Here is a 14,996-nt window from a genome sequence, read left to right as displayed (position 1 = left end):
GGGAAAGAGAAAAATAACATTAGTTGAACCCTGTACTTGTTGCAGGAGATCTAGAGATTTCGCTTCTTTTCTGTGAAGAAGTTCTGATATAACACTTCATATTTATTTCCAACCCTTCTAGTTAAATCTCACTTTTCATTGTATTTGCAAAATAATCAAGTTAGGAAAAGCTGAGTTTCCTTTTCCAGAGGTGACTCCAAGTAATGCAACTCACAAAAATAGGAACGAAATATTGAGTCTCTGTGAGATCCAGAGAAAACATGTCCAATTTGCTCAGCTTCTTTACATAAACTATTTTGATTCCTCTGCAATATAGCAAACAATGGGAAATAAAGCTGGATTTTTTTTCCTCTCTGGTAATGCAGCTGCTGAACACATGTAACCTTCAGTAGGGTGTGTTCAGTAGGGTTTAGATTCCCTTTTTAGGGAAAGGCTTTAAATAAGCACAGAGAAGAAAATGGTCCTATAGTTTCATGCCTCAGTTTATGCCTCTCACTCCCATGAGACTGTCCTGAAGAAGACATGAACCAGCTTTCTCCAATAGCTGTTTATCAGATTTTCTTTAAAATAAAATATTTGAGACAAACAGCTGTCTCAGCAAGAAAAGGTGCGGAATAAGCAACTGATTTACAGAGCAGAACTGTAGAACTATATTGTAGAAGTCAAGTGGAGAGATTGTTTAATTCTGGGACAGTGGATGCCCCTAAAGACAGCCTGGATAGAAATAAGTCCTGCCTGAAACGTATGGAGTAACTCTAAAAATCTTCGTTACAAAACAACTCCTCAGTAATCTCCTCCTTACACATTTTATTTTCTATGAGCCAAAAAGCTTTTTTTTGTTAAATGTTCAGATTCAGTCCGAATTATTTGCAGTTGCATTTCATTTTCAGGTTTTGAATGCTTTAAAGAGCTTTAAAATTGCATGAATGGCAAAAATTGTTTATTTTTCTTTTTAGTGCAACTTTAATAATGTATTTTTGGCTAGACTAAATGAACAGTAGAAGCAGCTATTGCTATAGACAGCTTGAAAAGCCAATTATTTTAAAGGTTACAGTAATTTAGGCTATTTTAAAGGTTACACCCTCTTATCAGTTCCTGCTGTACAAAACTCAAGTGCAAGTCTGAAATATACCAACCTCCTCAAGTTTTGGGTGGACTTTTTTAAAATGTTCCTAGAGGAGGACTCAGCAAACTTATTTGAAACATGCTTTAGCCTGGTCTTCTGCCTTAAGTGGGAAACCCAAATCAGTGTCATCATCCATTATAAACAAATACTTGTGCATAGCATATTTGTGCAGTTGATGATGGCTCCAAACGTAGCTGTAATCACATGGAAATCCAGGCCAACACAGTTCTATGCTTTCACTTCAGGTAATTCAAAATTGGTAATTCCTCCTGAAACACTCATTCTAGCACAGACCAACTGACCGAGGATAATTGGGTTTTGGCCCTTCTTTGATCTAATTTGGCATCATCTATTGCGCTAGAGTTTGATCTGTGCTAGAATTGACTGTGACATTGCACTACTAAACCCTTGAAGTAGGGCAGTGACAGAACCCTGTTACAGGCTGACAGGAAAGTTGTAAAGCTGCTCCAGCTGCCCACCAGCTGGAGTTTGGGCACTGGAAGCAGGCTGACAGGAAGCAGGGAAGTTTGGGGCAATCTATGTAGGATCTGGTATGGGTTGGAAGGGACCTTTAAAGATCATCTGGTCCAGTGCAAGATGCTGCAAGTAAAACAAACTCTCAGAGATATCTGCACTGGCGTGCAGTTGCTGAACCAACTGAACATAGGCATGTGTAGGGCTTGTTCAGCTTGCAACAGGCTGGAATGTAGGAGTAGCACTGCTGTAGCCTTTACTATTACAGATCAGATAAATTAATTACCTCATTGCTCTCAATAGTTGCATTGGAGTAGAGCTGAATAGATTCAGCTGATACGCATATGTACTTTCAAAGAAGCCCACACTAGTGACTGTGCAACTTGTAAAAAGGTTTATTCAATGCCTATCTGTACTCTTCTCCAAAACCTTTTGCCTAGGACTAATGTTGGCTACAGAAACGTTAGGCAAATCTCCTTTTAAAACAATCACCTTACGCCACCCCAGATATTGTGCCCTTTGGGGAAGTATTTATTTTAATGTGCTTGCCTTTTGAATACGTAATCGTTTCAGCTTAACCGAAGTGATAGATAAAGTGGTTGGTTCTGGTTCCAACCTTCCATACCAAACAATTGACTGGGAGGGAGAAGTCCTAAATTCAAAGTGACAGGCTACCTTCAACTGAATTGATTAGACTTTGCAGTTTTGAAGGAAATGAGAATACTCATGGGGAATCTGGTGAAAACCTGTTAAAATTATGTATTTCCAGCATAATGGCCAGCACATGAGTCTGGGACAAGTTGTGCTGTTCTGTTCTGAAAGCAAATGCATTTGTAATTCTAGGAGTAACATGAGAAAAAACCGTATCATTCATTCCCTTTCTCAAAAACACGCAGTACCATTTCTGAAGTGCAGTACTCCTAGAGTAAATCTGAATTTCTCACTGTACCTGTCACAGAAGTTGGAAGGGTGTTTGACTTCTTTAGCTGCTCTCTTCTTTCTAGTCTTGACACAGCTGTCTCAATTTTCTTCTCCCCTTCCTGAGGTGTCGATTTCTGCAGTGTGCTTGTCTTGCTGCTGTTGGTTTTATTGTCTGACTGATTACTGACAGCAGCCTGGAACAGAGGAGGAAATCTGCTAAATGAGAAACAAGTCTGCCATGCAGTGGCTACAAGTAAGAGATGTCACACTTGATGCTTTCATCCATCACCTGTCTTTTGCTTAATCCTTAACCTTTTCCTTTTCAGCAAAGACTCTAAACACACTGATACTTCTAAAACTAACAGTTTTTAAAGACTGTAAAAAAAAAATCCCTACAAAGTTAAATTCATCATGTTGCCATTTCAGTCAGTTTGAGCCAACCCTACCTGGTCAATACAGCACTGAAACACAGTGTGCATCTGTGGGCAACTTCACATCCACTGCTCTTTCTTTCACCGATTATTTATGTCTGTAATTGTGCATGTGTCCATCAGAAATTTGGGTCTCATAAAAAACATCAAAATATACTTCGTTATCCACAAAATTTCCCTTTTTACCATCTGCACTATCTATATACAGCACCACTGCTTGTGTAGCATCACTTCTGTACTGCAAGTAGAAGTGTTTTTCTTACTAACAGGAACCCATGGGTAGGAAATACCTATTTGGAGAACAGGAAAAAAGTGACACTTGAATTCAGTGTCTGCTTCAGGCATTTCAGTGTTACACAAGACAGATCATTTCTTGCATTCGTCTACATTTTATCCAAAGAATACATTATGATAAAAATAAATTAAAACTTACTAATAAATATTCACCTATAACTGAATATTTCAGCTGTTATTCCCCAAGCATTAAGGCTTAACATGTTATTTACTCAAGCACTGAGACAACCACATTGCATACAATTTTCCTGTCCCGTCACCTGCACAGGGGTCGTGCTTGTGACTGCCATTAACCACCACCTGATATTAAGGCATCGGAGGTTACACTGAAACCATCACACTCTTGCACAGTTATTTGCTCCTGGAGGTCTCAGTTTTGCAAAAGGGATCTCCAGGCTTTCAGACTATGTTTTTACTCACTGTCATTTTAGCTTTTATGAAACCTTACAAACCAAACATAAAAAACCAAAATTCCCTCTCACATAATACAACTAGCTCAGAGTTATAATTATGCTATCAGTATTTTAACGGGCAGGTTTCTAAAGATCGTTTACATTTTCTTTAGCCATCTTCTCCGCTTGCTTTGCCTCTCTGGCTTGTCTCCTCTCTTCCCTTGTTGCTTGCTGCTCACGAAATCCCTTTTGCTTTTGCAGTGCTAATGTAATCCAAAGTGGTTGTGAAGTTTCAACTTTTTCCATCAGTTTAGAGCCATCTAAAGAGTGCCTGCTCTGGAGGACTGGCTTTTCTGAAAGAAAACATGAAAAAAACTGTATTAAAAAGTATTAAAAAATCACTTCACCTGTCTTAGTACAACTTCTCCACCTTGGGAAGACTCTGGAGCTGAAGCTGTCGAATGCCATGACATTCACAGACCTTCAGGGACTGTACGTCACATCCTGAAACAGTTTTTATGCCTGAAGAGTGAGACCTAATTCAACATGCTCATACAGCTGTCCAAATTTATCCTTTTTTTGTGTGTGTGAAAAAGCCTACCCCAGACACTTACAGCCTTCCTTATTACAAATAAATATATATCTCACACAGTGGGATATATAAGTGACACCGAGGCACTGTTTATAACTCTGATGAAAGGGCTCCAGCCACTATGTACTGCAGTTTCCTGGTTTTCCAGCTGTAATTAAGGGAAGACGAGTGTCCAAACTTTGGCCCACAGAAGGGGGCTGAAATTTGGTACTCCTGTAAATATATCCCTCTTAGAAAAATGTTGTGGTTGGGGTTTTCTTTTGTCACTTAAGCATTTGACTTTCTGCACCCTGTCTGAAATTAGGGCTAGCACCCAGTATAGAGCTATGAGCGGCAGGAAGTAGCACTGGGGTGCAATGGTGCAGAGCTCAGTGAGCACAGAAACCCTCAGCTGCTCTGGGCCCTGCTCTCCCAGGCCAGCAGCTGTGCCTCCAACTCATTTCCATAAATCCTCATTTAAAAATGAAAGTGGAAGGAAAAAGTATTAAAAAATCGTAAAAAAAAAGCAGTAGTTCCACTGAGATATGCTTTTAGAAGTGTCTTGATGCTTGCAGAAGTCAAGAATGGAAAAAAATGGTGATCTCCCAATTAAATGTTGAATTCCTGCGTTATTCTTGAGTGTCCTTACACTGACAGGGTTATTTTTCCTCTTGTACAGAATACTTTTTCAGTACACGGGGGCTTTCAAGTCCCCTCTGAAGAGCCATCATGGCTACTGTAATTGTTTTGATTACTGAAAAGTGCCTCTGAAATGCAGAGTCCTCTGCCCAGCTATCTTGGGTTACATAGAGAATTTGCCCATGATAGGCACTATAAGGGGACCCAGATCTTAGTATTTTTTAAGCTAGATAATATTCCCCTAAAAAATAGAAACAATATAATATAAATTGTAAAAATTATTCTCTTTGCTCTGATGACACCATTACACAGAGTCCATCCTCTGACTAACCAGGTAACATCTCTGTCAAGGAAACCACACGCACTCTTCTGTTGCCTCCTTGAAATTAACTTTCCTAAGCAGGTTCCACTGCTTACGCTAAGTTTGTGCGTTTCTGAATTAAATTGTGAGGATGGGAAGTCCCACTCATTCAGAGAACCCAAAGCATAGTAGCAGTACTCAAATAACATTCCTGGTAAAAATTATAGCTTAAGACCAAATGTCTTTCTCTGGACTTCCAGTACCTCATTTTGGAAATGCAGACAACAGCTAACTGACCTTTGAAGAATACATACCTTTCTTCAATGGCTCAGGCTTTTTGTCACTTTTTTCTCTCCACGGAATACTTATAGATGGGAAAAATGACTTCTTTTCTCTGATTTCCTCCTCGTTGTTTTTGTACTCATTAGACGGTGTGGGGTGCACTGCGTTTGCTCTCTCGTCTTTTCTCCAGCTCCCGTCCGATTCAGCTTTGACCAACCTCTGCCCTAGCGTTTCAGCCAGGTTTGATCTGTTCATTTTAGAAAGGGGAGACAATGGTGGCGTCTGGCTGGTTGGCTTTGGAGCTAAAGCAGGTTTCTGTGGGACCAGTGACTTGGATGCTGGTTTGTCATGAGGGGTCAAAGCACTCTGGCCGATGGCTGGTAGGACCACTGGTGTGCCCGCTGGTGGTGCCTTCTCCACTACAGCAACTGAAGAGTCTTTTGAGTCTTTTAAAACACCAGGGACATTTGGTCTTCCTGTGCCAGGGGATGTGCTCTCTTGTGGAGCAAAAACAGAGGAATCTTTCTCACCCTCTGTTGTCACGAGTGAGTCAGGCACACCATCAAAACTATCTCCTGCACTGTATCTTTTCTTTTTCCTTTGCTCTGCCTGTTGATCGTAATGGAAACGTAAAGAGTAGTTTGTCCTTCGTAACTTTATCCCAAAAGGAGAAATGTTTTCTTCTCCATTTGGTGCTGATTTATCTGCTTTTTTTGTGCTGCTATTCTGCTGGTTTTCCGGAGTGCCAGGAAGCTCTGCCTGGGGTAATTCCTTACCTGGAGAATGAGGAAAACTTGGAACAAGGAAAGATGGGAGATCTTTTGCAAATTTACAGCCTTCTGTGTTATCTGTCTTTTCACTATGGCTTTCCGTTTTCTCCTTACCCTTTTCGGCTAAGTTATCCTTGAGAGTGGAAGCCACATCCTCCTTCGAATCAGCAGATGAGCTGGTGATTCTTCCCGCAGCCACTGTTTCACTGCTCTTTGCTGCACTTACATTCTCAGCATCCAAATTGGCTTTTGAAGCTTCTGAAAACTTCTGCCATGCTGGAGTTATTGAGAACTTTGCATTTGCAGAGAGGGTTTTCCTCAAGTTTCCATGGGGAGCACCCCGTCCTCGGGGCGTCCAGTCATCACTGTGTCTGCAGACACTTACTCGGTCTCTCTCGTTGTATTTGCTGTTTTCTGTGTTCTTGAGGATCCTGGAGCGAATGGAGGCCCACTCTGCCAGTACGGCCTGGTTGTTCAATGCCTCCTGTGCATATTTCAATTTGCTGCTGCTGGGTTTGGGATCCTGGGGTTTTTTCTGTGCCTTCTCTGGTGAAGGAATATCCACATTTTTTCTCTCTTCTGTTAAGCCAAGTAAAGATTTACAGGCTGTGTCCTTTATCTGGTTCAGGTTGACTGCTGTGCCACACAGTTGTGCTCCAGTCACCAAAATAGCTGTGTGGGGTACGCACACAGACGATGGCAGTGTATGAGAGCCCTTGCTGGAGGCGTGCATCCTGCAGTCTTTGTTGGATGGAGAAGAAAGCCCTGCTCCTTTGACGGGCATGACTGGACTCAGGTTTACCTTCTGAAATATGATCTGTTTATCTCCAGAAGACACTTGAAATGTGAAGGGCCTGGATGCAGTCTGCCTTTCATCTACCTCTTGCCACCTAAGCTCTTCCCCTATTCGCTTTTGCTCCTGAGCCTCAACTTCTCGCTTGAGTTTCTGGGCTAGGACTTCTTCTGCTGTTTTATTCCCTTTTTCTGGCTGTTTGAGTTTTTGGGATCTTGATCCTTCCTGGAGCTTCTCATCTACCGGATGCCTATCAGCCCCTCGAGGACACAAGTGATCCTTGTCCCGTTGCTGTTCCAAGGACTTTTCTTGCTGATTTTGCTGAAGATTTTGTCCTTCTGTGTCTACCTTCTGCTCTTCCAGCTTGCTCCATTCTTGTTCATTTTGTTCCTTTTGCAGGTTCAGTTCATCCTGTTGCACAATGTCTGCACTTTCCATGTGCATTTGTTTTATAAGCTTGTGTCTTCTCTGCTCTTCCTGTTTCTTTTTTTTCTTATCCATTACTTGCTGGGGTTGTTCCTTCTCTGTCTTTTCTCCTTTCTCCTTCAAATGCTGCTTTTGTTCCTCCTGTTTCTTCTGTTGTTTTAGGCTCTCAGCCTCTTTATCCTGTTTCAGTTTTATTTCAGCTTGTTGAAGTTCTTTCTCTTCTAGCTCTTGTCTCTGTTTTTCTTCCTTATTTTGTTCCTCGAGTTCTTTTTGTTCCTCCAGCCAATTTCTTTCTTCTTCCTCTTGACACTGTGTTTCAATCTCACATTGCCTTAATTCTTCCAGCTCTGGCCTCTTCTGCTCCTCCAGCTCTTGTCTCTGTTTCTCCTCTAGCTCCTTGCACCTCAGCTCTTCCCATTCCTGATGCTTCTGCTCCTCCAGCTCCTGCCTCTTCTGCTCCTCCAACTCGTGACATCTCTGCTCTTGTTCACAGCGCTGCTGCTCTTCCAGCTCTTGTCTTTGTTGTTGCTCCTGTTGCTGGAGTTTCTGCTCCTCCAGCTCTCGTCTCTGTTGCTCCTGTTCCTGGAGCTTCTGCTCCTCCAGCTCTTGTCCCTGTTGCTTCTCCAGCTCCTTCTGCCTCTGCTTCTCCAGCTCCTGGCACCTCTGTTCCTCCAGCTCTTGCCTCCTGTCAGCCTCCAGCAGCCTCCTCTCCTCTTTATGGCAGGTCTGCTCTTCAATTTTCAAAGATGTCTCTCCTTCAAGGAGATACTGCCTCCTCTCTTCTTCGTAACGCCTTCTCTCCTGCTCTTTTTGCATCTGCTCCAGTTCTTGGCACCTTTGTTCCTCCATTTCTCTTTGTTCTTCCATTTCTACAATCTGCCTTATCCTTTCGGCCTCAAAGATCCCCCAGTGATCTTCAACTCTCTTCTCCTCTGCCAGCTGAGGCTGCTTCTGCTCATCTCTGTTCTGGATTAGCTTGTCTGCTATGAAGTGTCCATTATAACCTGGGTATCTGTCTCCAAACAGCTCAGTGTCTAGGTCCTCCGGTTCAAATTCTGTTATTGTTAAACTTTGTGATCCCTAAAATTGGGAGACAAGTTTGGAATTACAGAATGTTGCCTACTGGGCTGTTATTCTTTACAGAGAACAAGCAATCAGTTGCAAATAAAAAAAAATAAATTTAAGAACAATTATTTGGATCCAGAGCCAACACCTCCCAATTTCTGCAGCACATCATCATATATCCTCTGTCTCTCACCTATTTGGATGATAGCCTTTAAAAGAAAGAAAATATCCCAACAGTGGTAATGGCATAATGCTAAATATTGAATCACCATTTGGTGTACATGAGCTAATCCAGACTGAGCCCTGCCATTTCAAATTTACAGAAGCACAAGGAATAGAGCACAAGTTTCACATGCCTGTTCTATTACTATGAACTCCATCCTTTAAGCCCGAAATAATTACCACCTGCTTAAGGGCATAGTTTTGCCAGTTCTTTCATGGCAAATCCAGCTGTTACTTGCAGAAGCAGAAGCTGCTGCCTGCAGAAAAGAGCTCTGCAGTGCTAGCCAGGAAAGAGCAGTGCTCAGGGGAACAGGATTTGGTGGGTTTCCCCAAATCCTGAGCCAGGATATCTTCCTCATTAGCTGTGCTGAGGCTCCAGTCCTATTGCAGGACCCGTGGGACCATGCATGGACAGAGAACCAAGAGCTCCCCAGCACCACGGCACTGTGCGGTACCAAGACATGGGCTGGCTGCTGGTTCTGCGTGCTTGACCCGCAGCCCTAGCATGAGGGTGCAATACCTGCAATAAACTGAAAGCAAGTCTCCACAGCTTGCTCCTCGTCTTTGCAGCGACATGGTCTGAAAGTGAGCTGCACCTGAAGAGCGCTTCCTAGCACTTTTACCGAGGAAGACAGCTCAGCTAATGCCATGTCTAGCTATCATTTTTTGAGCCATCATTTGGCTCCAGATAAACATTCTGTATAAACATGAGGTTTAAAATAAATTTCTTCATACGAAGAGTGATAAATGCAAGTGCAGTGGTGCAGAAGAAAGGACAGTGGCCTTTCCTGAACCCTGTATTAGTTGAATAGTCTTGTCTTGTTTACAAGCACTGGTAAGATGTCAAGATAAAAAGCAAAATAGCCATGTAGTAAGTGTACAAAACAAGGACTTGATAATTCACTTCAGCTGTAGCAGGAGCTGTGTTACTTAAGTCTTATTCTTTCTTACAAGACAATCATAGAATCACAGAATGGTAGGGATTAGAAGGGACTTCTGGAGATGATCTTGTCCAACCCCCTGCCAAAGCAGGTTCACCTACAGCCGGTTGCACAGGATAGCATCCAGGTGGGTTTTGAATGTCTCCAGAGGAGGAGACTCCAGAACCTCTCTGGGCAGCCTGTTCCAGTGCTCTGTCACCCTCAAATTAAGTTTTACTCATGTTGAGCTTGAACTTCCTGTGTTCCAGTTTGTACCTGTTGCCCCTTGTCCTGTTGCAGTGCACCACTGAAAGGAATCTGGCCTCATCCTCTTGACACATGCCCTTTAGATATTTATAAGCATTAATTAAATCCCCTCTCAGTCTCAGCTCTCTCAGCCTTTCCTCATAAGAGAGATGTTCCAGTCTCTCTCAGCCTTTCCTCATAAGAGAGATGTTCCAGTCCCCTCATCATCTTAATGGCTCTGCGCTGGACTCTCTCCAGTAGCTCCATGTCTTTCTTGAACTGGGGAGTCCAGAACTGGACACAATATTCCCGATGTGGTCTCACCAGGGCAGAGTAGAGGGGGAGTAGAACCTCTCTCAACCCACTGGCCACACTCTTCTTAATGCACCCCAGGATGCCATTGGCCTTCTTGGCCACGAGAGCACATTGCTGGTTCATGGTTAACTTATTGTCCGCCAGAACTCGCAAGTCCCTCTCCACAGAGCTGCTTTCCAGCAGGCCACCCCCTATAAACTGGTGTGTAGGGCTATTCCTTGCCAGATGCAGGACCCTATACAGTGATACTATCACTGTCAGAACTCATGACAGTTTTAGAGAATCTTTTTTCCAACCAAATTTTGCACTGTTTGCATATACAGAGCAGCATAAACAGAGGCAGATATCCTTCATAACTTTATGACCTATGCTTTTTTGCTAGAAAAACCAGAGTCAGAAAGCTCTGCCAATGTAAAATCCTGGTGTAAGTACCTCAGGTACATGCAAGTACTATTTGTTTCAACTGGCTACATTAAAACTTCTTTGCGTCTTCTCTCCAGCTAAGGCTTCATCTTTAGGTCTCTGTCTTGATTTGAAGACAAAATGAAAGAAGCATGCGTTTTCTTTTGCCCTGAAAACACAAGATTTACCAACGAAGATTTCAATACTGATCTCCAACACTGCTAACCGCATCTTAAGTTGTAGCTACTCCTGGTGCACTCAGTTAGAGTTATCTTGTACTCAGCTTCAAAAGCAACCCCCCTCCTCTCACTATGTGACCAATGATTCAATACCTTTGTTAATCTCTTGTGCTTTCTTGACATCCTCTGCTTTTTTGGCTTCACTGCCAGCTTGTGTTTAGCTGCACTGTTGTCTAGACGAGCAACAGCCTGGGGAACTGCATCCAAATTGATTGTTTCAATTGTGCCAGAACAGGAAAATTGTCTTTTTGGCCGAGATGACTTGACTGGAGGGACCTGTTTGTATCACCAAGAAAAGAAGCTATTACTAAGCTATTTGTTCCATACAAATAAATAAATAAATAAATGAATAGCACATACACATACAAAAAGCCTTTGCAGTTTTGAATTCAAAGGAGTTATTTTAGCAGAAAAGATTTCAAACCCTCTTTTTCCATTATACAAATAATGAAATTTGGACATGAAAGTTACAGCTGTAATTTTTTCCTGTTTGCAGTACTACAGATTTTTATACTTTTGTACTTAAAAATCACTTAGACCATTCTAACGGCAGATTTTTTCACAGTTGAGCTTCACTCAGAATTCTTGGGAATGGGAAGGGAGTTTTAAGCAGCATCAAACACTGGTATATTTTAAAGTTTGCTTACTGTAGTAAGTAAAAAAAGTATCTACAAAAGTAGATACAAAAGTATCTACATCTTTAAATAATTTAGATCATACACTTTAGGCAAGAGCAAGTCAGATTGACTTATCTAAGCATTATCATACAACAGCCACAGAGCCATACTATGTGCATGGGAGATGACTACGATATTGGATCTCGGACTGGCACAGTGCCTGTGGAAAACCTTCCTTCCACAGCCATGTGGAATTGTCCAAGCTAGCATCAAAGAACAGCAAAAAAACCAAGATAATTCTGGCCTTGGTTGGTGCTTTTTTCCTCTTGCCCTTCAAATGTTTGGGTTCAGAAAAAGCAAATACAAAGTGATTTAGTGAGATTACTCTCATGAATAAGTACAGTGGAGCTGTATGTCTAGACATGTAAGAGTGAGTTTGTAATCAGTCTCTCCCATAAGTCACCAAGCTCTCATCCTGAGACTGGTATTTGGCACAATCCAAGTGGAAAAAGAAGGCAGACAAAAAAAAATAAAGGAGAAAACATCTTCTGTAAGGAAAGAAAATCACATGCATTGTTTTCAAGACAGCTCTGTAATCTTCCAGGGTTTAACTCATGCTAATTAGGGAAGCAATTACTTAAAAGCTGATGGAACATTTTGCATATGCTTATTGAATTACATGTAGGCATAACAAAGTAGTACACGTACTTATGAAAATGATGGTTCTGTGATTAACACATCAAATGCAGGAATGCTGCAAGACTGGCAGAGACTGAGTTCTGCTGTTTCCTGCAATCAGCTCTTACAGATTTCACAACCTTAGCTATTGCTTCTTTACTAGCCCCAGAACTGCACAATGTTCACAAAGTCTTGGATGATGACAAAACAGTGAAATACGTATTAAAGAAAACACTGTCAGGCTTCTAATAACTAAAATTAGAAAATAACCTAGTGTCAGAGTTTTGTTACCTTTTCTTCCACTTCATGTCCTGTTCCAGGCAAATTCAGTGTTCTCAAGAAATCTGGAGTGTCAGTGGACTAGAAAACAAGATCACCACAACTAGATATTAAAAGTGTAAAGTATCACGTAAGTACGGTTCAAAGGACTTGTGAAATCATGCATGTCAGAGGAGGATTTTTAACCTGTTTCCCGTCACTGCAGAATTTCTAGATAAACAGTTCAGTTTCTCTCATTGCCCCTTGAATCACTGCTGTCTGTACAGATGCAGTGGCTGCTACAAGACACTACAAAAGACAGAACTCTCATGTTTCCTTAGATAAAGATAACCAGGTTTCAAACCAAAAGAGCAAGGTTTGTAGCATTTCAATCAACTCTTACTAATTTTATTTTGTCCTGATCTACACCTAAGGAAAAAATATAGGAACCTGATCAGACATTAACACTGCTGCAAAGAATTTCAACTCCAGTTTCTTGAAGACTCCTCTTCTTACAAAGCAAACCAGCTCCCCCAGCGCAAGCAGAGCCTATCAGTCACCAGGACTCCCTACCTACTGCACCTCTCCAAGCCATCTTGCAGGAAGGGATTTTTAGGGTGCAGGGGTTGAAGCAGCATTCATCAAGCCCAGAAACGTTTTTTTAATCATGGTATCACACTATTGCTTCATAACCTAATGAATGTTGGGATCCTGTTACACCAGGTGCACATGATTGTTAGTATAAAGCCTGAAAGAATTGGCTTTACAAATACAAGTTTAAATGAAATCCAGAACTCCTGCTATCGATCCAAGTTAGTCAGGAAGATCAGAAATCACAAAGCAACAGTGCACAGAAAGAGAAAAGGAGAGCGTCAAGTGCTCTGGCAGACCCTATGCATGTACTGTCGGTTTGCTGGTGTCTGCAATCTCCTCTGAGTAGGGATGGCTCCCTCAGTATTTGGAAAAATGACTTACGCAAAGAGACATTAGTTTTGTTCTCAAAACATAATATAAAAAAGAGTAAGTGGTAAGGACTGAATCTCTCCCTCCTTATTACACAAAGATACTCCAGTCTTTTTTTAGTGCTTGAATTATTTTCATCTTCAAGCTGGAGGTCACTAGGTGACATTTGGGTCCCCTGCAGGACCAGGAAGGCTGTCTGCAGAGAACCTATGTTGGTCTCAAACACAGAGGCTAGCCTGGCACCAGAGTACACAGCCAAAACCTGTTCACAGTCCCACTGTTCTCTTGTGCTCTGAGTCATGCAGGATGGTCTTGATTCACCTCAACTGACTGCTTCAGAAGGGAGTATTTGTGAAACAGAAAAAATATAACTTACTGTGGCTTCATTTTCAGCCTTCCAGTCTGCACAGGGAGAGGTGTGAGTGTGCAGGTCCTACCCAAATGCCTGACTCCCTGACATATCCAATCACAGCCACAAAGGACACAGTGACAGAGCAGCTACATTGCCGCTCAAAGACTGATGAAGAATTTGGGCCACCTCAGCCATAAATCTCCCTTCTGTGTGTTTGGCTGAATACAGGCATGAGCTGTGGAGGACGCTTTGCCCTTCACACAGCTAGTGGACACAAGTGAAGGCTCATGCCTCAATGTCTTCCAGGATCTTAAGGGCTGCATGTACATTGTGGGTTTAGATTTTGGATTGCACATTTGGATTTATGGAGCATTCTCAAAACATTTCTCTCCTTTCCTTGCCTTCAGTTCCCGTCCACGAGAATATTTACCCCAAGACCTAGGATTTTATGGATTTAGGTTCCAGACCCCTGTCTGTCATTTTGGAATGATTTTCCTTTTTGCCATTTGATGCCGTGCACAACTTTCCATGCTGGAGAGTCCACATTTCAAGACATTTTCTATCTCCAAAGCATTTCCTGTCCTCTAGATACACTGCAAGTGATGTCTGCTTTGCTGGAAGCTCAGAGCAGGCATCCAAACCAGTAATTCTGTGGGACCTGGCTCAGGATGCCAAGAGCACACACTCTCCTCATCAGTCCAAGAAGCACAAGCCGAGAGATCCCACCTACATAAAACAGCCCACTGAGCTCTGCTGCGCCTCATTGGAGACATCTGTTATGCCCCAGTGAACTTTACTGTTTTAATACCTCTATAATGCCATGAATATGTCAATTTAAAGTGCTTACTTTATTACCACTGTCTGAGATCACACTGTCCTGCTGAGTCTCAATCTCCATGGGGCTACCGAGCAACACATCCTCTTCTATACCAGTGTTTGCCTCCCCCATTGTCCTCGCAGAAACTGTCATTTGTGGAGGCTGCCCAAATTTTATATTCTTGGCCAACTGTTGCTGAAAAGGAAGAAAAGACAAAAAATTATTAAATTATGAGCAAAACAAGCCAAGTCTATCACGCGCTCCTTCTTCACGTGAAAGCTGCACAGAAACACTCAGCGCAACTTCTGACTCTGGACAAAACTATCAACTTGAGGCTCACATTGCTGCAACACAGTGGCCACCTCCTCTTCTTTCTCCCCACAAAGTGACCAAGGTCATAAATTTACTGCATGATTTCTGATTCTGGATGATCAACCTGAGTTCTTATCAGTGTTGCCAACTTTTGCAAACTTACTGTCAAT

General features: G+C 42.2%; 1 protein-coding gene across 1 annotated transcript in view; it reads right to left on the bottom strand.

Annotated features, from left to right (window-relative positions):
* KIAA1211 (KIAA1211 ortholog) overlaps window positions 1-14,996 on the bottom strand; it is a 23,086-nt gene that overhangs the window by 202 nt on the left and 7,888 nt on the right. Inside the window, 7 exon segments of the mRNA XM_010193506.1 lie at window positions 2,550-2,693; window positions 3,776-3,991; window positions 5,464-7,405; window positions 7,541-8,500; window positions 10,923-11,105; window positions 12,416-12,484; window positions 14,545-14,709. Coding sequence (XP_010191808.1) covers window positions 2,550-2,693; window positions 3,776-3,991; window positions 5,464-7,405; window positions 7,541-8,500; window positions 10,923-11,105; window positions 12,416-12,484; window positions 14,545-14,709 — 3,679 coding nt within the window.

This window comes from Mesitornis unicolor, unplaced genomic scaffold (assembly GCF_000695765.1).
Source record: "Mesitornis unicolor isolate BGI_N332 unplaced genomic scaffold, ASM69576v1 scaffold21641, whole genome shotgun sequence".
Lineage (NCBI taxonomy): Eukaryota > Metazoa > Chordata > Aves > Mesitornithiformes > Mesitornithidae > Mesitornis > Mesitornis unicolor.
The sequence above is the reverse complement of the archived record's forward strand: the minus strand, read 5'-3'. Positions and strand labels throughout refer to the sequence as shown.